The sequence below is a fragment of the Eimeria tenella genome, genomic scaffold, assembly GCF_000499545.2.
Source record: "Eimeria tenella Houghton genomic scaffold, Eth_scaff3, whole genome shotgun sequence".
NCBI classification, from domain to species: domain Eukaryota; phylum Apicomplexa; class Conoidasida; order Eucoccidiorida; family Eimeriidae; genus Eimeria; species Eimeria tenella.
Genome location: NW_013542870.1, coordinates 61013 through 82067, shown reverse-complemented (window position 1 = coordinate 82067; position 21055 = coordinate 61013). Strand labels below are relative to the sequence as shown.

The 21055-nt window shown below is 61.4% G+C and overlaps 4 protein-coding genes across 4 annotated transcripts; 3 read left to right on the top strand and 1 right to left on the bottom strand.

The window, feature by feature from the left end:
- Positions 1-642: 642 nt before the first annotated feature.
- ETH_00019245 (uncharacterized protein) lies at positions 643-2490 on the top strand (the record flags this gene model as incomplete). The annotated part of the gene is made up of 1 exon (XM_013375709.1): positions 643-2490. The coding sequence occupies one exon, from the start codon at positions 643-645 to the stop codon at positions 2488-2490; it is 1848 nt and encodes a 615-aa protein (XP_013231163.1).
- Positions 2491-2890: 400 nt separating this feature from the next.
- ETH_00019240 (uncharacterized protein) lies at positions 2891-3892 on the top strand (the record flags this gene model as incomplete). The annotated part of the gene is made up of 1 exon (XM_013375708.1): positions 2891-3892. One exon carries the CDS (start codon positions 2891-2893, stop codon positions 3890-3892), a length of 1002 nt encoding a protein of 333 aa, XP_013231162.1.
- Positions 3893-5565: 1673 nt separating this feature from the next.
- On the bottom strand, positions 5566-10793 carry ETH_00019235 (PAN domain-containing protein, putative; the record flags this gene model as incomplete). The annotated part of the gene is made up of 5 exons (XM_013375707.1): positions 5566-9182; positions 9397-9672; positions 9804-9948; positions 10151-10326; positions 10565-10793. The coding sequence occupies 5 exons, from the start codon at positions 10791-10793 to the stop codon at positions 5566-5568; spliced, it is 4443 nt and encodes a 1480-aa protein (XP_013231161.1).
- Positions 10794-11882: 1089 nt separating this feature from the next.
- On the top strand, positions 11883-19527 carry ETH_00019230 (uncharacterized protein; the record flags this gene model as incomplete). Its single annotated transcript, XM_013375706.1, has 5 exons — positions 11883-14271; positions 14562-18424; positions 18643-19000; positions 19198-19253; positions 19474-19527. The coding sequence occupies 5 exons, from the start codon at positions 11883-11885 to the stop codon at positions 19525-19527; spliced, it is 6720 nt and encodes a 2239-aa protein (XP_013231160.1).
- Between the last annotated feature and the right edge of the window lie 1528 nt (positions 19528-21055).

The following is a 21055-nucleotide window of genomic DNA, read 5'->3' as shown; positions in this document are numbered from 1 at the left end:
AGGGGAGCTTCCAGGGGGAAAACGCCTGGTATCTTTATAGTCCTGTCGGGTTTCGCCACCTCTGACTTGAGCGTCGATTTTTGTGATGCTCGTCAGGGGGGCGGAGCCTATGGAAAAACGCCAGCAACGCGGCCTTTTTACGGTTCCTGGCCTTTTGCTGGCCTTTTGCTCACATGTTCTTTCCTGCGTTATCCCCTGATTCTGTGGATAACCGTATTACCGCCTTTGAGTGAGCTGATACCGCTCGCCGCAGCCGAACGACCGAGCGCAGCGAGTCAGTGAGCGAGGAAGCGGAAGAGCGCCCAATACGCAAACCGCCTCTCCCCGCGCGTTGGCCGATTCATTAATGCAGCTGGCACGACAGGTTTCCCGACTGGAAAGCGGGCAGTGAGCGCAACGCAATTAATGTGAGTTAGCTCACTCATTAGGCACCCCAGGCTTTACACTTTATGCTTCCGGCTCGTATGTTGTGTGGAATTGTGAGCGGATAACAATTTCACACAGGAAACAGCTATGACCATGATTACGCCAAGCTTGCATGCCTGCAGGTCGACTCTAGAGGATCCCCCGAGCACATGCTGTTGCTGCTGCTGCTGCTCTTGCGCCCTCAAACAAATGCAATGAACTGGACCCTTCACTGCGATGTGGCTGCTGCTGAAGATGTTGCAGACCCTGCAGACCCAGCAGCAGCAGCAGCTCGCCTGTCACCTCTTGGCGGCGGGAGGAGCGGCGCAGCAGCTCCGTGGGTTTGGGCCGGCAGCTGCCGCCGCTGCTGCACGGCGTGCTGCTGAGCGGCTGCTCGTGCAGCACAAGCAGCAGCAGCAGCAGCAGTGGCAACGAGAGCAGCGTGCTGGCAGCCTAACCTCTCGCTCTCCTCCAGGAGCCCATGAGCGCCGCAGCGCTCACCCCCAGCAAAGCGCTCCGCAGCGGTTGAGGTCCCCGTCGCCACCTGAGCAGCAGCAGCTGCAGCAGCAGCCGCAGCAGCTGCAGCAGCGGCAGCAGCGACAGCACGAAGACGCTCTTTTACCCCACAGTAGGGAACGCGACCATTACACACAGCATAGTGGTTGGGATGAAAGAGAAAGGAGTGAGGAAGAGCAGCAGCATGAGCAGATGCAGCAGCAAAGCCAGCAGCCGTGGCAGCACCATCAGCCGCTGCCCCCCAACGAAACGCAGCAGCAGGAAAGGCGAGAGCAGCAGCACCGCCCGATCGACTACAGCTCTAGGGCGAGGAGCAATCAAATAAAAAGCGTGAGCAGCAGCAGCAGCAGCAGCAGGAACGGCTGTTGCAACGGGCAGCAGCGCCCGCACTCGCAGCATAGCCAGCGGCAGCAGGAAGAATGGCTGCAGGCCGAAGAGGAGCTGCGGCGCTGCCAGCAGCCACCGCGGCAGCGACGCGATGCAGCAGAGCCACCGCTGCAGCAGCAGCAGCACGGCGACAGCCGGCGGTGGAGGCAGCAACCGCAGCAGCAGCAGCACGAGCGGCGGTCGCACGGCCAGCAGCAGCACCGCGAGCAACGACGCAGCTCGCTGCAGTCAGGACCCCACAGCCAGCACTCTGACTATCACTTTTGGCGTCAGCAGCACCTTGAGCACGAAGAGCCGTACAGGCAAGAGCGGCAGCGGCAGCAGCAGCAGCAGCAGCAGCAGTACTGGAGGCGTGGGCGCAGCCCGGAAGGTCGCGAACGGGCGCACCGTTGCATGCCACCGCCGCCGCCGCAGCCCCCACAGCAGCGGCAGCAGCAGCAGCGGCACCACCCGCGGCAGCCGCAGCGGGAACGAGACTCTTTGCTGCAGGAAGAAGAGCTGCAGCGGCGTAGGCAGCTGGGGCCAGAGCACCGCAGCAGATTGCCTTCTAGGCGTAGATCAGCTTCCCTGCGGAGCCATTCTGCAGACTTTTATAGAGAGAGGCTGTCGCCCAGGGGCTACAGGCACTACCAACAGCAGCAGCAGCAGCAGCAGCAGCAGTATTACCAGTACTTTGGAGAGCCCGAGCAGCACGCTTACGGGCAGCAGCAGCAGCACCGGCAAAGACAGCTGCAGCAGCAGCAGCAGCAGCAGCACGAGCCGCGCAGCCACTACGAGCCGCCGTACCACCGTCGCCTGCCGCCTTCGCTGCCTCCTGAGCCCCCAAGACACTACCACTACCCAGCCTACTACCGGGAGCAGCAGTACCAGCAGCAGCAGCAGCAGCAGCAGCGCGACTACGAAAGAGGTGAGGAAGCGTGGGGACGCTACATCGCCCGGCGGCACCCAAGCCCCCCCCCTGCTGCTGCTGCTGCTGCTGCTTCTGCTGCTGCTGAGGCAGCACATGAGCACCAGCACAACGGGAGGCACCTGCGGCGGCAGCAGGGGGGATATGTCAGAGCTGAGTGGCCAAAGCACAGGCGACAAGACAGCCGCTACCTGCAGGGCCCCACAGCTGCTGCGGCTGCTGCTGCAGCTGCCCCGGGGCGCTCGCGGCAGAGGCCCCACTCTGAGGGGCGCTAAGGGCCTGCAGCGCAGCTAGCCAGGGCAAAGCAGCTAGCCAGCTAGCCAAACGTTTCGCCAGACAGCCACGCAAAGCTACTGAGACTCCCGAGGCAGCCTAGCTACGCAGTCAAAAGTGCCGACGCATCTAGTTGAGCAGCTGCTGCAGCTGCTGCTGTTGCTGCTGCTGCAAGTGCACGTACGCCACGCATCGAAAATCAGAAATGGTCTTGAGAAGAAAAGTTATCAACGGCGCTGCACTCCAGCAAAAACGAATAGATTAGGGGGGCTAAGCCGCAGCTGTTGCTGCTGCTGGTCTTGGGCCCAAGCGCGATCAGGCAGCAGCAACGGTTTCTGTAGTGCAGCAGCGGCTGCTATGCGGCTGCTGCTGCAGCAGGGCGTCTGCTGCAGCACCTAGGCGATGTTGTGTGGCTGCTGCAGCTGCTGCAGCAGCAAGGCATCTGCTGCAGTGGCTGTCCTAGCTCAGCACCTAGGAGAGAACTACGCTGTCACTTCTGCGGGGATTGCTGCTGCTGCAGCTGTTGCAACCAGGGAGGCAGCAGCTGCTCGCCACTGCTACCCAAGGAAGCAGAAACACAGAACCTGCAGCACTACGAAGCAAACGAGGAAGTCTGCTGTTGCCCTTTGCTCCGTCACCTCGAACTTCTCCGGGCTCACGAGCTGCAGCAAACAGCAGCAGCAGCAGCAGCGCATGCAGCAACACATGGACCGCCTATCAGACCAGCACCTAAGGGAGCTCTCAGCAGCAACAGGGAGCAACACCGCCATTAACCAGCGGCAGCAGCAGCAGCAGCAGCAGCAGCAGCAGCAGCAGCAGCTTGCGCACCTGTGCGCGGAGGCAGCCTGTGAGGGCCGCTGTGCCGCCGCAGGAGAAAAGGGCAGCAACGAAGGCGTGCTTCGGAAAGGTGGTGCCCGAGACCAGTGGCAGCACCAGCACCAGCACCAGCAGCAGCAGCAGCCACGCGAGGAAGGCGTCAAGCAGGTATATATGCCACTGGTAACTTGTGGTGTACGCAGACCAGCAAGTTCGACACAAATGGCCCAGGCTGCTGCGGCGTTTGCTGCTGCTAGTGCAGGGTGGCCCCTTTGTGGCTCCAGCTTGACTGGGGCTAACTTGCTGTGGCTCAGGTGCAGCAGCTGCTGCTGCAGCTGCTCTGCTGCTCTGTTGCTGCTGCGACTGCGGCGAGCCGCGGTGACGGGGCTTCATGATGCCGTCCTGTCCGAGGGACTACCGCGAAGCCTTGGGTGCAGCAGGAGCAGCAGCAGCGGCAAGCATAGCAGCAACAGCAGCAAAGGGAACTGCTCACCGTGGGGCCCTGGCGGGCTGGGCCGCCTCTTGCCACAGTGGTGTCTTGTGTCTGTCTGTAAATTACATTTGAATGCGACTCAACAGCAGCAGTAGCAGCAGCAACTCCACTTGTATTAGATCAACACTAGCACGCTACTGCATGCGTCGGCAGCGCCAGTGTGCCCGGTGCTAAGGGCTGTTTTTTTGTCTCTCAACATGAATTATACAATTCCTTAAAACAATTCGTGAAAGTACTGTCTTTTAATTCAAATTGAAAGTGCTGGCGGTGCGCAGCTCGCTGGGTGCGTGGCTGACTGGTAGGGAAGCAGCAGAGGGGAAGCAGCAGAGTTGCTTCCGACACACTTGCTTTGCTGCCGCAGCACAAGTAATAGTCTATGCTGCTGCTTCTCATTTGAACCAACGCAAACATCCCGCCGTGGGAGGCTTCAACTCACCTAAGGCGCGCACGCCAACACAGGCTCCTGGTGCCATGGTTGCTAGTGGACCTGCTGCTGCTGCTGCTGCTGCTGCGGCTACTGCGGCTGCTGTTGCGTGTATTGGTGTTCCTGCGTTTATTGCTGTCAATTGCTTTGGCGATAGTAGATTTGCCGTCCCCAGTGCTGCCGCCGCCTGCTGCTGTTCGTGTAAAGCCGACGAGCACAGTGCGTCGCTGTCACAGCCGAAACAGCCCTTGCTGCTGCAGCAAGGGCGGTGGCCTTCGTTGAATTAGCAAGAGTAACTACTACTGCGGCAGCAGCAGCAGCAACTGGTACTTACAAGAGTGTGCTCGGGAGCTGCGTGCCACACACCTGCGGTTCCAATAGTTCCAGTATATCCGGAGAAGCTGCAGCTGCTTCAGACTCGCCAGCCATCATGTTGCTGCTGCTTCTGCTAATAATTCGTTGGAAGATTCTGCGGCCGTTGGGGTTGTTGCTGTTGCCATCAGCAGGTGGTTCTGCTGCTGCTGCTGCTGCTGCTGCTGCGGCCTGGTAGCAAGAGAATCCTGTCACAGTTGGTGCTTATGCCACGCATTTGCCACTGCAGCAAGTCTTAATGCTGCAGCAGCACTGGGGGTCGCTTCTGCTGCAACGAGGGCGGGGACTAAGGCAGGGACTGCGGCTGCTGCAGCAGCAAGCTGGAAGGCCGCTGCAGCTGCAGCTCAGCCTGAGGCCGCCTAGCAGCTTGAAGCTTGAATTGGGATAATTGAGAAGCTGCTCCGGCCAAAGTTGCTGCTGCTGCCAAAATTGCTGCTGCTGCTGCTGCTGCACTTGGCTGCTGGACGCAAAAAACTCACTGGGCATCTGTCTCAGCAGCGAAAGCAGCACTAGCTGCTGCTGCCTTTGCTGCAATTACTGCAGCAGCTCACCGGGGTTCCCCTTAGCGTCTGCTGCTGCCGCATGGGGCTACGCAGTAGAATGGTGCATGTCTCCAGCTGACTGCTGCTGCTGGCCGTAGGACTGCAGCTGCTGGCAGCTGCAGCAGCTGCCCATGATGAGAGAGGCGTAGCAGCGACGAGTTGCTGGCTACTGTTGCTGCTGTTGCTGCTGCCCTTAAGCATGCTGCCGTGCACTCTGCTTTTGAAATGGCCCTTGCAAAAGGAGAAAGCTCGAACTGTGGCCACCGACAAAAGCTGGCTAGTTCCTGTGCTGCTGCTGCTGCTGCTGCTGCTTCCCATGGAGCTGCAGGGGGATCTGAATCCGCACTGCAAGCGAATGACACTGTGACAGCTGCTGCTGCAGTGCCTTTGAGCCAGCCAGGGGTGTTGCTTGCTGCTGCTGCTCTTGCTGTTATGGGAGCCTCAAAGGCAGGCTCAACTGAGGCTGCTGCACTGGTGGCAGCTGCTGCTGAGGTATTTGTAGCAGCTGCGGTAGTGGCTCTGAGCCCAGAGGCCCAAGTTGCTGCTGCAGAGGCTCTAGCGGCTGCAGCGGCTGCAATGGTTGCAGCGGCTGCAGCGGTTTCAACGGCTCCAGTGGCTGCAGCGGCTGCAGTGGCTGCTCAGGCTCTGGCGGCTGTAGTGTCGGCGTTTGCTGCAGTGGCTGCAGTGGCTGCAGCAGCTGCAGCGGCTTCAATGGCTGCAGAGGCTGCTGCGGCTGCAGTGGGCGCTGAGGCTGCAGTGGCTGCTCAGGCACTGGCGGCTGCAGTGTCGGCGGTTGCTGCAGCGGCTGCAGCAGCTGCAGCGGCTTGAACGGCTGCAGAGGCTGCAGGGGCTGCAGTGGCTGCAGTGGATGCTGAGGCTGCAGTGGCTGCTCAGGCTCTGGTGGCTGTAGCGTCGGCAGTTGCTGCAGTGGCTGCAGTGGCTGCAGCAGCTGCAGCGGCTTCAATGGTTGCAGGGGCTGCAGCGGCTGCAGCGCTTTCAACGGCTGCAGTGGCTGCAGTGGCTGAAGTGGCTGCAGCGGCTGCAGCGGCTGCAGTGGTTGCATTGGCTGCATTGGCTGCAGCGGCTGCAGTGGTTGCATAGGCTGCAGCGGCTGCATTGGCAGCATTGGCTGCATTGGCTGCAACGGTTTCAACGGCTGCAGCGGCTGTAGCGGCTGCAGCGGGTTCAACGGCTGCAGCGGCTGCAGCAGTGCCCCCAGAGAAGGAAGCATCTCTCCCACTTTTTCTAAGGACTGGAAGAGGCTGGGGAGCTGCCTGTGCTGCTGCTGTTGCCCTTTTTGAGGCTGCTCCTGTTGCAGCTGCTCATGCTGCAGTGACTGCTGCTCTCGTTGCTGTTCCTGCCGTTGATCTTGTTGTTCATGCTGCTGCAGGCCTTCCTGCCCCTGCTGCTGCTCCTGCTGCTGCTTCTGCTCAACCTCTAGGTGTGAGCTTTGGCTTGACTGGGGACGCTGCTCCTGGCTGTCTTCTTGCTGCTGCAGCGGCGGTGCAAGCGTTGCTTCTGCATAATCGCCTTGGGGTTTCTGGTGGGGCGCATTAAACTGCTGCTGCTGCTGCTGCTGCTGTCTGCGGAGCCTCAGTTGCTTGCCCGTGAGTCTCTGTTGCCTGCGCATTTGGGCACTTTCTTGCTTCTCTCGGGCGCGTTCTGCTGCCCTTTGCTGTCTCTTCAGCTTCCGCTGCATGCTGCGCTGTAACAGCAGCAGCGTGCGCCTGCGGCCCCGAGATTCTCCTGCTGCATCTCCCCTTAAGGGGCAATCTGGCAGCCCCGTAATGGCCTGGGCAAAAGGCACGAGCTGCCCGCGTTTTTCGATTTCCCCGCGGGTCCGCTGCCTCCTTAGGAGCCTTTCTTGGGGGCTTTCTTTGTCTGCTGCTGCTAATGCAGCTGCTGCTGCAGCAAAGTCGGCGCTGGGAGTGGCTGCTGCTGCGGCAACAGCAGCAAGCGCCGTCTCAGCGGGGGAAGAGGCCCCCATAGCAGCGAGCGACCCCGCAGCAGCAGCAGGCAGCAGCTTCAGCTGGCACGTGTGGTGTGGGGCCCCCCTGTATACCCAAACGCTGCAGCGGAGGTTTTTGTCGCAGTGAGACTGACAGGCTGCTGCGCTGCTGCAGTCCTCTATGGGGGGCCCCAAGTCGTGCTCCAGCAAGGCCTTGCCGGGCCACAGGCACAGCAGGGGGCGCTCAGGGGGGCAATCGTTAGAGCTGCTGCTGCTGCTGCTGCTGCTTTCGCTGTTGGCTGTGTCTGCGCGGCTGGCTGCTGCGGCTGCTGGCCCGGGCTCGGCCGGAGCTTGAGCTGCCCTGCGAAAGGACTGAAGCGATCCCTCGCTCCCCCCATCCAGCTGCTGCTGCTTCTGCTGCTGCTGCTGCTGCTGGCTTTGGGGGAGGCAGCACCTGGGTCCGCTGACGTACTCGGGCACGGCGCGGGGCAGCAGCAGCCACTTCAAGAGGCAGACCCGCTGGCGCGGCAAAAAGGTGTAGCCCTCGCAGGCCTCGGCGTGTGCGCAGTGGCTTTGGCACTGGCGCGAAGTCAGTGCGGCTTTGCGGGCGAGGTCGTGGCCGTAGAAGTCGGTCTTGGGCTTTTCGCAGTGGTTGGGGGGTGGTGGGGGTGGCGGGGGGGGTGGGGTTGTTGTTGTTGTGGGGCGCGCTGCTGCAGCGCATGCAGCAGCACCAAAGTGCCACTCAGACAGCACCGGGCCAAACACCGCCTCCTGCAGATGCGCACCCTCCACTGCCTCCTGCTGCTGCTGCTGGCTGTGCTCCTGCTGCTCCTGCTGCTGGCTGTGCTGCATCTGCGCCTGCTGCTGCTGTCCCTGTTGCTGCTCCTGCTGCTGTTCCTGCTGCTGCTGGTTGTGCTGCTGCTGCTCCTGCTGCTGCTCCTGCTGCTGCTGCTCCTGCTGCTGCTGCTCCTGCTGCTGCTGGTTGTGCTGCTGCTGGAAAATAGGAAAGGCATGGGGAGCCCCAGGCAGCAGAAGAGGTGGGTCTTCTTCCTCTTCCTCGTCCTCTTCTTCTTCTGTGTCTTCTTCTTTTTCTTTTGCTTCCTTTCCAGCTGTCGCATCTTCAGTACCACCTGAGGCACTGGACTCCCTTTGCGGCTGCTGTGCCGTTGCTGCTGCATCTGCTGCTGCGTCTGCTGCTGCGCCGTCCGCTTCATTTGACAGCCCTGCGTCAAGCTTCGTAGTCTTCTTCTTCTTCAGTGTTGGATCCTTTGCTGCTGCTTCTCCCTGTTCTGTTGCTTCGAGTTGGGTAACTTCTGGAGCTGCTTCTGCTTTTGCTGATGCAGCTGCGCTTCGTTTTGTTGTTGTTGCTGCTGCTGCAACTTTTGATTGCTCCTTTGTGTCTTCTTCACTGTCCGTCATTTCTGGAATATCTTCTTCTGTGTCTGACAGCTCCGACAGCCTCCGCTGCTGCAGCAGTTTTTGCTGCGGCTGCTGCTGGGCTGCCTCTTGGTCTGTCTGTGCTGCAGCAGCCTGGGCCTCAGAGGACGCCGGCTCGTGTTGCGTTGGCAGCCTTTGCTGCTGCTGTTCTGTGAGCTGCTGCTGAGGGCGTTTGGCGTCCTGTTGCTGAGCTGGAGTTTCCGTTTCCTGCATGCGCTCCTGTCGCTGCTGCTGCTGTGCCTTCTGCTTCTGCTCTTGCTGCTGATTTTGCCGCTGGCTTTGCTGCTGTTTTTGCTGCTGCTTCTGCTGCTGCAACTCTAGTTGTCGTTGCTTCTCCTGCTTTCTTTTCAGTCGCCTCATTTCCCTCTCTTTTCTTTTCTTTTGCAGCTTCAGCTCTCGCTGCTGCTGCCTCTCCCTGGCTACTTGCTGCAGCTGCTCCTGCAGCTGCTCCTCCGTGAGCTGGGGGTAGCGCCTCAGGCTGCAGCTGCCTCGAATTGCCTCCGATAATAGATAAGAAGAATAATAAAAGTAGTGGGTGCAGCCAGCAGCAGCAGCAGCAAGACACAGCCGCCGGCAAGCAGCAGCAGAAGGTACTCCCCCAGCTACAAATCCCACCACTTCACCACCAGGGAAATCTACACCAGAGCTGCCACACGCGTCCTCTGCGCACACAGCAGCGAGAGTAGCAGCAGCAGCAGCAGCAGCAGTACACTCCGATGCTGCTGCTGCAAACGTAAGCTCAACGCCCAGCATTACTCCAGCTTTACGCCCAGCGAATTGGCTGGCTTGTGCCATGTGCGGTAGCTGCGCTGCTACCTGCAGCAGCAGCAGCAGCAGTGGCAGCAGCAGCAGCAGCGGCAGCAGCTGAAAGCCTACCTGGACATGGATTGAATTCCGAGTCCCCGCAGCGAGTGCAGCAAGGAAGGCCCATGAGCTGGCGAGAGCAGAAGAATTGCCTGTCTTCCTCACTGGCTGGCGTGTCTTGCTGCAGCACTTCTCTGCTGCTGCTGCGATCACTGCTGTTCCTTTCTCCGTCGCTGCCGTCGCTGCTGCTGCTGCTGCTATTGCTGCTGTTGCTGCCGCAGAATGGATCGAACCTGCCGCCTCCAACGCCGAAAAGGCCCGCCAGGTCGCATTCGATGCTGCTGGCACCTGCAGCACAGCAGCAGCAAAAGGCGGTGCCGCAGCAGCAGAGGGAGCTGCTCCTGCGCGACAGCGGCGTTGTTTTTCCCCACCGCCAGCACCAATGGGAGTCGCAGCAGCAGCAGCAGCAGCAGGCTTACAAGTGCCATCAGTAAGCAGCGGGGGAGAGAGCCCCTGCGCCTCTGCACTGCACTCCACTGGGCCCCCCACGAGCAGCAGCCACTGGCGCTGCTCAGCAGAGATAGGCAGGGCTGGAGACGGCGACTGCAGCAAATGGCAAGATGTCTGCAGCAGCAGAAGCAGTGGCAGCAGCAGCAGCAGAAGCAGCACTTCCCACGGCTGAGTGATAGCCAGTAAGAAGTCAGCGCTGCAGCTGCAGCAGCCTCGCCAGCCCAAGGTCTGCTGCAGCGGGGAGCAGCAGCAGCGTAGCAGAGGCACCTGACACAGCAGCAGCAGCAGCAGCAGCACGTGCAGCAGCAGCAAACACCTGGAGGCCCTGTGGCAGCAGCTTGTTCGTCACGTGTAAGAAAAAGCTGCAGCGGGGAGCAGCAGCGCGGCAGAGGCGGCGGCAGGCAGCGGGGGAAGGGACCCCAAAAGGCACAACAGCAAAAGCCTTTCCAATGCCCAGGCGCACATTGCGCCACAAGCAGCTGCTGTCTCCTTCTGAGAGCAGCAGCAGCAGCAGCAGCCAGAGCAGCAGCAAGTTGGCAGCAGCAGCGGCGGCAGCAGCAGCGAAGGGAGAAGCGCACACACTGACTTTCAGCTCATAGGTCTACCCGTAAGTCCTTTCTAGACAAAGAAAAGCGCCATCGAGACCTTTGGCGAGAACAGCAGCAGCAGCAGCAGCAGCAGAAAAAGTGGATGCACCAGCAGCAGCAGCAGCAGGACTGAGCCGCCATACCCTTGGAGTTTTCTGTAGAGGACCACAACGAGGCAAGTTCGCCCGGCGCATTCAGCAGCACTGGCCGTGCTGGATTCTGGGGGATAGGGTGGTCTGCAGCAGCACAGAGCAGCAGCTGCAGCAGCAGCAGCAGCAGAAGGGCCCCCCTGAGAGCGAGCCCTGGTACCAGGGGGAGGCTGTTGCGCTGCAGCAAAGGCCGCATTGGCTGCAGCGCCAAGGGAACAGCCATAGTGAGGTTCCTCTGCGGCGCTGCAGCAGCAGCAAAAGCAGCTAAAAGAGACAGAGCAGCAAATGAGACAGACTGGGGGACCTCTTTCAAACTTTGGCAACGCAGTGTCTAGACACCCCGCGCAGGGCGCAGGCCAAAGGCTTGGGCTGTGGGGTGAGGCTTATGGGACACCCAGGTGACCCTGGGGGCTGCTGCGGCAGCAGCTGCGGCAAACGAACAGAAAAGGCCGCTGCCTATTCTGAAAAAGAGGTCCGAGCTGATGGTCGGCATCCTAAAATGTCAACAGCAGCAGCAGCTGCTGCTGCTGCTGCAGCATCAGGCCACCCGCCTGCAGGACCGCTAAGCGACCGGGGCGGCGACAAGGAACGCCGCAGCTGCACTGCAGCAGCAGCAGTAGCAGCAGCGGCAGCAGCAGCAGCAGAAACGACTCAATTTTAACCGCGTTTTGCTTGTTAAATAGCTCTTTGTTGTGTCCCCTCTACCCGCTTTCTGCCCTCACAGGGGGCTCACCAAGGGCCTCGGGAGATACCCGGGGGGCCCCCGGGGCCCCCGCAGCAACGCATGGTGGGCCCTGAGGGCCCCTTAAGAAAAGGGGGCTTGTTGCTGCAGCAGTTATTTTTACGTTTCTAAGCGCACAGGCTGCTCAACTGGAGCCATTGTGTACTGCTGCTGCTGGCACCGGCGCTGCCTCAGCAGCAGCAGCAGCTGCTGCTGCTGCTGCAGCGGAGGAGACGGCACCGCGTTCTGGCGAGAGCAGGGGCCTCTCGTTTTATTCTAATGCCCCTAAAACGAAGCAGAGAGGCCCCAGAAAACGCCGGAATTCGCCAAGCGCAGCAGCAGCAGCTGCCGCTGCTGCTGCTGCTGGTACTGTTCCTGAAGCGGCGGCAGCAGCTGCTGCCGCAGTGGCGCTCATTCCTGCGCGGATTCTGCCTCTAGTAGGGCTTCATGAAGCGGTTGGAGTCGCAGCAGTAAAAGCAAGTGAGGCGGGACGGCCTGCCGCAGGTTCTGCCTCATCGACTGCTGCTGCTGTTGCTGCTGCTGCTTTCGCTGCTGCCGTAGGTAAGCACCTCTGCTGCTTAAGTGAAGCCAATGCACGGTGACAAGTTCCAGCAGCAGCTGCTGCAGCAGCAGCAAAGACTGCTGCGGCAGCAGTGGCAGCAACAATGCCAGCCACAGCAACCTCAGCCGCCTCCCCCACCGCCTCCGCTGCAGCAGCAGCAGCAGCAGCAGCAAAGCGGACAAAGGATGCAACAGCATCTGCCTCATGCGATGCAGCAGCCGCAGCAACAGATGGTTTGGGAACAACAGCAACTACGGTTGCATCAGCAGCTGCAGCAACAGCACCAAGTACAGCAGCAGCTGCACCAGCATCAGCAAGTACAGCAGCAGCAGCTGCACCAGCAGCAGCAAGTGCAGCAGCAGCAGCTGCTCCAGCAGCAGCAAGTGCAACAGCAGCGGTGCCAGCCACAGCAACCAGCAACAGTGCCACCAATGCAACGGCCTCCAACGCTGCAGCAGCAGCCTCCGCCGTGGCAGCAGCAGCAACAACAGCTACTGCAGCGCGTTCCCCCTCAGCAGCAGCCTCAGTCGCACTTCAACCTTCTGCAGCAAGGCCAGCAGCAGCAGCGGCAGCCAAACCTGCAGCAGCAGCAGACAGTGCAACAGCAGTCTGAGCGGCAGAAGCTCAGCTCACACAGCCTTCCAGGCGCCGCGTACTCACAGCAGCTGCAGCAGCAGCAGCAGCAGCAGCATCACAGGCACAGGTCCCTGACAGCGCACACTGAAGAAGCTGCTACAGCAGCAGCAGCAGCAGCAGCGGCATGCGAGTCTCAGCACCTGCCACAGCAACTGCGCTTACAGCAGCTGCAGCAGCAGAGACTGCAGCAGCTGTCTGGCGCCCCGTCGATCCCCCCCGGATTGCCTGGAGTGCAGCAGCAGCAGCAGCAGCACGCTCTCCAGCAGAAACTGCACCAGCAGCAGATGCTGCTCCACGCTAACGCTCCTCCAGGTCTTCCTCGCGGTTTCGAAGCTCAAGTTGCTGCTCAACCCACGCAGCAGCAGCGGCTGCAGAAGCAGCTGCAGCTGCAGCAGCAGCGACAGCAGCAGACTGAACTGCAGCAGCTCTACAAGCAGCAGCAGCTGCAGCAGCAGCTACAGCAGCAGAAGCGCGCAGAACTTCCAGCGGCACAGACAGCTGCTGCTGCTGACGCGTCTGGCACGTATGCGTCCTATGCATCCCAGCAGCAAAAAATACTGGAGCAGCAGCAGCAGCAGCAGCACGAGACTTGCGACAGCCTCCCACCGTGGCAGCGCCGTAACCTGCAGCAGGAGAGGCAGCCCATGTTGCAGCAACAACAGCAGCAGCTACAACTACAGCACAGCCAACAGGAACAAGCTCGGCAGCAGCAGCAGCAGCTGCAGCTGCAGCACAGCCAACAAGAGCAAGCAACGCAGCAGCAAAAGAAACAGCAGCAGCAGTTGCTGCAGCAGCAGCAAATGTTTACAAGGCACGAGCCCATTGGGGGCCCCACAACCCCTGGGCCGCCCCCGGGGCTGCTGCCGCTGCCGGAAGGTCCAGACATGCAGCAGCCAGTGCAGTCGGCACCGCAGCAGCAGCAGCAAAAGCAGCAGCAGCATGTGCAGCAGCAGCTGATGCAGAAGCAACTGCAGCAGCAGCTGCAACAGCAACAGCGCCGCCAGCAGCAACGTATACAGCAGAAGCAGCTGCAGCAGCAGCAGCTGCAGCAGCAGCAGCTTCAGCAGCAACAGCTGCACGACCAGCAACTACAACAGCAGCAGCTACAGCAGCAGCAGCTACAACAGCAACAGGTGCAGCAGCAACAGCAGCAGGTGCTGCAGCGTGTTGCTCGGCCTGTATGCGCTTCTGCGGCGGGTTCGAAAGCAGTTGGGGAGTCTCAGCTTCAAGGAAAAGAGCAGCAGAAGCAACAGTCACAGCAGCTGCTGAGCCAACAGCCATGCAGCAGCAGCAGCAGCAGCAGCACGTCCAGCCGGAGCGCCTGCAGCGTGCTGGTGTCCGCAGTGCACTACCTGCTGCCTCTGCTGCTGCAGCAGAACCCGAAGGCGCAGCAAGAGGCTTTGCAGCTGCTGCTTTCGCTGTTGTCCTACGCTGCCGTGCAGGGTGTCACTCCCCTCAAGCAGCAGCAGCAGCAGCAGCAGCAGCAGCAACAGCAGCAGCAAGTGGACCTGAAGGCCTGCACGGACCTCACAGAAGAACTGAGAGGTGTTTATGTCCACCTGCTGGCCTCAGCACTTCTCACGCATGCAGACACCGGCACGCGGCTTGCTGCGGCTCGCCTGTGGGCTGCTGCTGCTGCTGTTGCCTCGCAGCTCAGCACCGTCGCCAGCCGTGCGCTGCAGCAGCAGCAGCAGCAGCAGCAGCAAGAGCTGGGACAGTCCTTGAAGCAGCGCTGCCAAGCCTTGATGAGGGTCGCGGCCGTGGGGCTTTCTTACATGAGCTGTACGTACACTCCAGAGCTCTGAGATGCATCTAGAAGATTAAATCATTTTAATATTCGAGCTGGCCGCAGCAGCAGCAGCAAACCGCTAGGGATTGCTGCTGCTGCTGCAGTGGCTGAGGCTGGAGGTAGAAACAGCCAGAGCAGAGGCACTAGCCGTAGTTGCAGCAGCAGCAGCAGCAGCAAGGCTCCCTAGGCACCTGACACCACCTTGCTGCTGCGTGTGCGTCTGTGTACCTGCCCGTTGCGGCTGCTGTTGCTGCTGGTGTCGCTGTTGCTGCTGCTGCTGCAGCTGACGGCTGCGTCTCCATGCGCGTGGGGGCGCTGCGGGGCTTGCTGCCTCTTGCTGCAGCAGGAGTGATACAGGAAGAAGAGACAGTCTCTGCGCTGCAGCGCGACAGCTTCCCTCCTGCTGCTGCACATCCTTTGGTGTCTCTGCAGCGGCAGGCTTTGGCGGTGTCTGCTGCTGCTTCCCCCCGCCAGGTCGCAGCAGCCGCAGCAGCAGCAGCTGCAGGCGTTGCACCAGGCGCTGCAGCAGGCGCTGCTGCTGCTTCTGGGGAGCCTGTGGCAGCGGTGGCGGCGGCCGTGGAGATGCAGCAGCAGCAGCAGCAGCGTGAGCTGCAGCAGCTGGGGGCCCGGCTGCTGCAGCGCGTGTTTGGCCTCCCCATCTGCTGCGGGTTCCTGCTGCTGTGCCTGGACGACCAAGCTGAGCCTGTGCGCGTTGCTGCTGCAGAGCTGCTGCTCCTGCTGCTGCATGCGCTGCGGCAGCGGGGAGACTGCAGCAAACTGTCGCTGCTGCTGCAGTCCCTGCTGTGGGACTTGGTGGGGGACCCTTCACTGCAGGTGCAGCGATTTGTTGCTGCTGCTGCTGTCGAACTTTCCCGTGTCTCTCCGCTGCGAGACGGGGCCCTGCGGCGCGCTGTGTCTCCTTTGCTGCACGAGCGCAGCAAGGCCACGCGGCTGCTGCTGCTGCAGATGCTGAGCTGCTGCTCCGTGCGCAACTCGCGGGCGGCGAAGGCCGCGCTGCAGGGCTTGCTGCTGCTGCTGCCCGCCTCCCGCAGCAGCAGCAGCAGCAGCAGCAGCAGCGGGGCTGCATGCGTCGTCACCTGCATCGCAAGCATCGCGCGACTCTATGCAGGAGCAGACAGACAAGACACATTTAGGGTTTTAGCAGATCCCCACTGCCGGTCTTCAGTGCGCTGGGGGCCCCCGGGGCCCCTCAGCCTGCGGGAGATTCTGCTGCGGCTGTTTGTCTGTGCTGCTGCAAGCCCTCCAGCCATTCAGCGAATGAAAGACGCAGCAGTAGCAGCAGTTGCTGCTGCTGCTGACGCTGCGGCTGCAGCAGCCAGCAGGGATGCAGCAGGTGCAGGCGGAGTCACAAGCAAGAAGCGCACCGGCAGCAATCTAGGCGGTGGCCAGCCGCTGCAGCAGCAGCAGCAGGCGCTGCTGCTGCTTCAGAAATTGCAGCAGCAGCTCCTGCTTCAGCTGGAATCGTTTGGGTCTCTCGATGCCGCCCGCGTGGCTTGGGGGGCTCGTGCTGCAGCTTCGTTTCCCCTGGATGTGCAGCAGCAGCAGCAGCTCTTGCTGCTGCTGTTTCCGGGCCTGGAAGGGCTGCAGCAAAGCCTGAGTCTCATAGCGCTCACCTTAACTGCCCAAAGAGGGCTGCTGGCCCGCGCAGAGCATTTGAGGCGCGGGCCATCAAACCTGCAGCAGCAGCAGCAGCAGCAGCAGCAGAAGCAAGGCCCATTGTTCCCCCAGCTGCCTACGAACGCCCGCACTGGCGCCCCGGGACGGGTGGCATCTCCAGTACCATTTCTGCCGGCAGCCCGCCCGCCTTGCCGCAGCAGCAGCAGCAGCAGCAGGCTCTGCAGCAGCAGCAGCAGCAGCCGCGGAGACGAGAGCCGCGGCAGCGACGCCAGCACTATGGATGTTGAAAGTGGCGGAGCAGCCAGCAGGGAGGCCTTTGCCCTTGCTGAGCGGCTGTGGCCCCTGATGGGTTCCCCGAATTGCTGCTGCAGCAGCAGCAGCAGCGAGTCTCCCTGCAGCAGAAACTGCACCATCTGCAGCGGCAAGTGGCTCTGCAGCCCAGAGGCATGGCTGCTGCTGCACCAGGACATCCCCTGCCGCTCCTCTGCGCTGCTGCAGTCTCTGCGTGCTGCTGCTGCTCTGTGCAGGAGCAGCACACTCGCGAGGAGCAGCATTTGCAGCAGCAGCGGCACAGACAGCAGCAGCAGCAGCAGTAGGCCTGCACCAGAGATGCCGCCGGCAGTGTGGATGACAGAGCCCTTGCTGCATGCTCTGCAGCTGCTCCCCCAAGCTGCTGCAGCGCCTGGCGGAGAGCAGCAGCAGCAGCAGCAGCACCACAATCGAGCTGCTGCAGACACCCCGGGGAAACGCAAAGTGGGCTGGTATGGGACAGCTCGAGAGCCTGCAGCAGCAGAGCAGCAGCTGCAGTGGAAGCGGCCGTGCCCCTACCCAGCAGCAGTGGCACGGGCGGCAGGAGCAGCAGCAGCAACGGAAGCAGCAGCAGCAGCTGGCCCTGCTGCGGCGCTGCCTTCTGCAGGGGACCCTGCGTCTGCAGCAGCACCTTTCGCGGTAGCAGCAGCGTCAGCAGCAGCAGAAGATACTGCCACCAGCAACAGCCCTGCTGCTGCTGCTGCTGCTTTAACGCAGTCCATCAGAAAGGTTCACGGAAGCCGAGCGGCCCTTTACTGGGCTGCTGGAGAAACAGAAGTTGCTGCGGTGTGGTTGCTGCAGGAGCTGCATGCTGCTGCTGCTGCTGCTGCTGCTAGTGCTGCTGCTGCCACGGCTCCTGTGGCACTGCATGTCCGTCGCGGGGCTGCGAGCGCAGCAGACGATGAGGACGACAGCAGCGCAGCAGCAGCAGGAGGCAGCAGCAGGCGCAACAGCAGCAGCTACACGGGCCTCCCAGCAGCAACCCAAACGCAGCTAGACTGCCGCCCGCCCCGCCTGCGTTTGCTGCTGCGGATGCTGCAGCCCAGTGCTGCTGTTCGTGCTGCTGCGCGCATCTCTGCTGCAGCAACGCTGCTACAGACTGAGTTATTTGCTGCAGCAGCAAATCAGCAGCAGCAGCTGCTGCCGCTGCAGCGCCCTCGAGCTGCTATTGCTGCGAAAAGCCGCCGCGACTTTTCTGCTGCTACAGGGGCAGCAGAAGCCGCTGCAGCGGCCTCAGCAGCGGCAGCAACAGTAGCCGCCGTGGCAGCAGCAGCTACAGCAGCAGAGGAAGTGTCTCCCCATCGAGTGGCAGCAGCAGGCGCGAGGCTGCAGGCCCTTGCTGCTAACGCGCTGCTGCATGCGGAGCATCTTCCACTGCAGGCGGGGGCGCTGCTGCCTCACTGGCAGCTGCTGCAGCTGCTTCCGCAGCAGCAGCAGCAGCAGCCGCTTGATCGCATGGTGACTGCAGCAGCACTGCCGCCTCCACCGGCGCTGCTTCAGCGAACAGCGCCTGCTGCCGCAGTAGCAGCAGCGGCTTCCAGCGCAGCCGTTGCGCAGCAGCAGCAACAACAACAGCAATCGCAGCAACAGCAAGAGCAGCAGCAACAACGAAGACGAATAAAATTGCAAGGATCTGGATGGCGCAGTGAGCTAGCAGCGACAATGGTGGCTGCTGCAAGCAGCGACAGCGGTGCTGCAACGCTGCTGCCCACAGCAGCAGCAACAGCAGCAGCAGCAGCTCGTGTTGCTGGCTGTGTGGCTGATGATGGCAGCAGCAGCCTTGTCGGCCTCTGCGCCCTTGAAATGCAGCCGCGCCCTCTGGCCTTCTGCTGCACAGGGGGCTCTACTTTGCTGCTGCAGGTATCCATATGTTTGCAGCTGCAGCAGCAGCAGCAGCAACAGCTCAACTCTCTCCTCGTTTGTGTCCACCAAGCTTCTCCTCTGACGGAGCCTGCAGCAGCAGCAGCGTCAGCTGCAGCTGGGGACCCTCCAGCAGCAGTGAGCAGCAGCAGCGCAGCAGCATCCGCTGTAGAAGAGGCAGCAGCAGCAGATGCAGCAGAGTCTTCTGGGTTACTGGAAGCAGTGATGGCCAGCAGCCACTGCAGCGTCCTCGCCGCCCCTGCCAGCAGCGCTCGCGCTGCTGCTGCTGTTGCTGCTGCTGCCGCTGTTAGTGCTCCTGCTACAGCAGGGACAGCACCGGTAGGCCACATGGACTTGAGATGTGTGTGGGAAGATTTGCTGCTGCCGTTTTTGGAGCTGCTTCCACGGAGTGCCTCTGCTGCTGCTGCTGCTGCAGCTGTTGGTGCATCTGTAGCTGCTGCTGCTGCTGCTGCGAAGTTAGCAGCTGCTGCTCCTGCCACGCACTGCTCACGGGGGGGTTGAAGGCTAACAGCTAGTGCCTTCTGTGCTTGCTGCAGCGTAAGCAGTGCCTCTTTCCGTTTCTTTCAACCAAGAGGCGCCGAACGGCTCACAGCAGCAGCAGCAGCAGCAGCAGCAGCGCTTGCAGCGGCAGCAGCAGCAGACCGGAGTGCTTCTTCCACTCCATCCCCGTAGACAGCTGGAAGCGGCGCGCTTCGCATCCACCTTTGCTGCCAGCAGCTGAAAGCGTGGCAGAGAGCTGCAGCAGCAGCGGCAGCTGCAGCAGGGGGCCGGCAGGCGCTGCTGCTGCTGCTGCTGCTTCTGCTGCTAGTGTGTCTGCACACCGGAAGAGGGGCTGGGAGGCCGTAGTTAGCATTCCTGTGGGGTTCTCAGGCCCAACGTCGGGCAGTGTCCCGGGTGAGGCTTCTTTGCTGCTGCTGTTACTGCGGCTGTTGCTGCTTGTGTTGCTGCTGCTTTAGTTGCTGCTGCTGCTGCTCTAGCTGCTACTATTGCTGTTGCCTCAGCTGTTAGTTTTGCTGTTGCTGCCGCTGTTGCTGTTGCTTCCTTCGATCCTAGCCTGGTGCTGCCTGCTGCTGCTTTGGCTGCTGCTGCAGTGGAGCTCGCTGTGTGCTGCTTGGAGAAGCCCCCAGACGGCGGAGCCCCTGAACTCGTAAGGCCTGCTGCTTCACGGCTGCTGCTGCTGGCGCTGCTGCTGCTGTTGCTGTTGCGCTACGGGAGGTTGTGCTGCTGCTGCTCCCTTAGAGGCTGCTGTGGGTTGAAAGCCCATGTGGCACGTGAAAACTGCGGGGAGTGATGCCCTACTCCGCGCTTTGCTGCTGTTCCTGTGGCTATTGCTGCTGCTACTGCTTCTGCTGCTGCTACTGCTTTAGGTGTTTGTCTCGCCAGTGCGGCGTGTGTGGGTCCGTCCATCAAGCACAGCCTGAAGGCCCCAGTTGTCCTCTTGGCTTTTTTGCAGCAGCGGTGCTGCGGCTGCAGTTGCGGCTCTGTTGCTGCAGCAGCTCCGCAGCTACTGTTGCAGCAGCTCCGCAGCTGCTGCAGCAGCTATTTTGCTGCTGCGCTGTCTGCCTCCCCTGTCACCCACAACATGCACGTCGAGGCGTACGCTGAAATGTTTAGCACAGAAGCAAACTCGACATAAGGTTTGCCCTAGCAGCAGCAGCAGCTGCAGCCGGTGCAGCAGCAGCAGCAGTGGCGGCCTCTGCAGCAGCAGCAACGCCAAAATAAGGCAGCTGCGCCTTCGTACAATAGACACTGAAGCGCCCGGAGGCCTAGCTGCTAATTAGCTGTGTAGCTAGCCATTAGCTGGGCAGGTAGCCACTGCTTCCTAGCTAGCCAGAAGTTGCGTCGCTAGCCACTTGCTGTGCACCCCGCCGTGATTTGTACCAGCTACCCAACAGCAGCTAACTGCGCAGCTTGCTGCGGAGCGACAAGTAGCTGCTGCTCTGCAGCTAGCTGCTGCTCTGCAGCTAGCTGCTCCGGCTGCTAGCTGCTGATCCGCAGCTAGCTGCGCCGGCAGCAGTTACCCGCTCCTGCTGCGCAGCTAGCTGCTGCTCTGCAGCTAGCTGCGCGGCTAGCTGCTGCTCTGCAGCAAGCTGCGCGGCTAGCTGCTGCTCGGCAGCTAGCTGTCCCGGCAGCAGTTATCAGCATTTGGCTGCGCGCTTGACTTTGCTAGCAATGCCCAGATAGCTACGAGAGCTCCCAGCTAGCTACCAGCCTTGCTAGCTACGGGTGCCCCTAGCTAGCTGCATGCGCTCCCAGCCAGCTGCCAGCAACCCCAGCCAGCGGCGAGTGCCCCAGCTAGCTGCTGCAGTTATCCGCACTATTTGCAAGTAGGAAAGAAAAAGGCGCCGCCTGTGTAAAGCTGCACAGCAACAGCAGCAGCATGTGCAGCAGCAGCAGGCGCTGCAGCACCAGCTGCAGCAGGCGCAGCAGCAGCAGCGGGCGCTGCAGCTGCAACTGCTGCTGGCTAGATGGGACTGACAGACTGCACACTGCAACGTCACATGAAGATGCAAAATTTCAGGTTTAGATCTGGCGAGCTAACGAACTAGCTGGCTGGCTAGCTGGCCGGCTAGCTTGCCAACTAGCTAGCCAGCTAGCCAGCCATCTAGCTAGTTAGCTGCCACACCGGTGGGCATTGGCTGGCCGATGTCTTCTGAAAGCTTGTGCTGCCGTTGCTGCGTTCTGCAAGCTGCTGCTGCTGCTGCTGCTTCCAGCAGCAGGCACTGAAGAGAGCAACTACTGGTGGCTGCGTGGCTCTGGGGCTTTATTCATTACACGTTTGCTGCTGCGTTGCTGCTGCTAGTGTCTCGCGGCGTCCTTTTGCTGCTGTTTGCTACTTTGTTTCGTTCGTCTGCACGTGTCGTGCTGCTATTTCTGCGCTGCTGCTGCTGCTGCTGCTGCTGTTTCGCCGTGTGTGTCTTCCCCGAAGCTCCACACACAGCGCCTGCA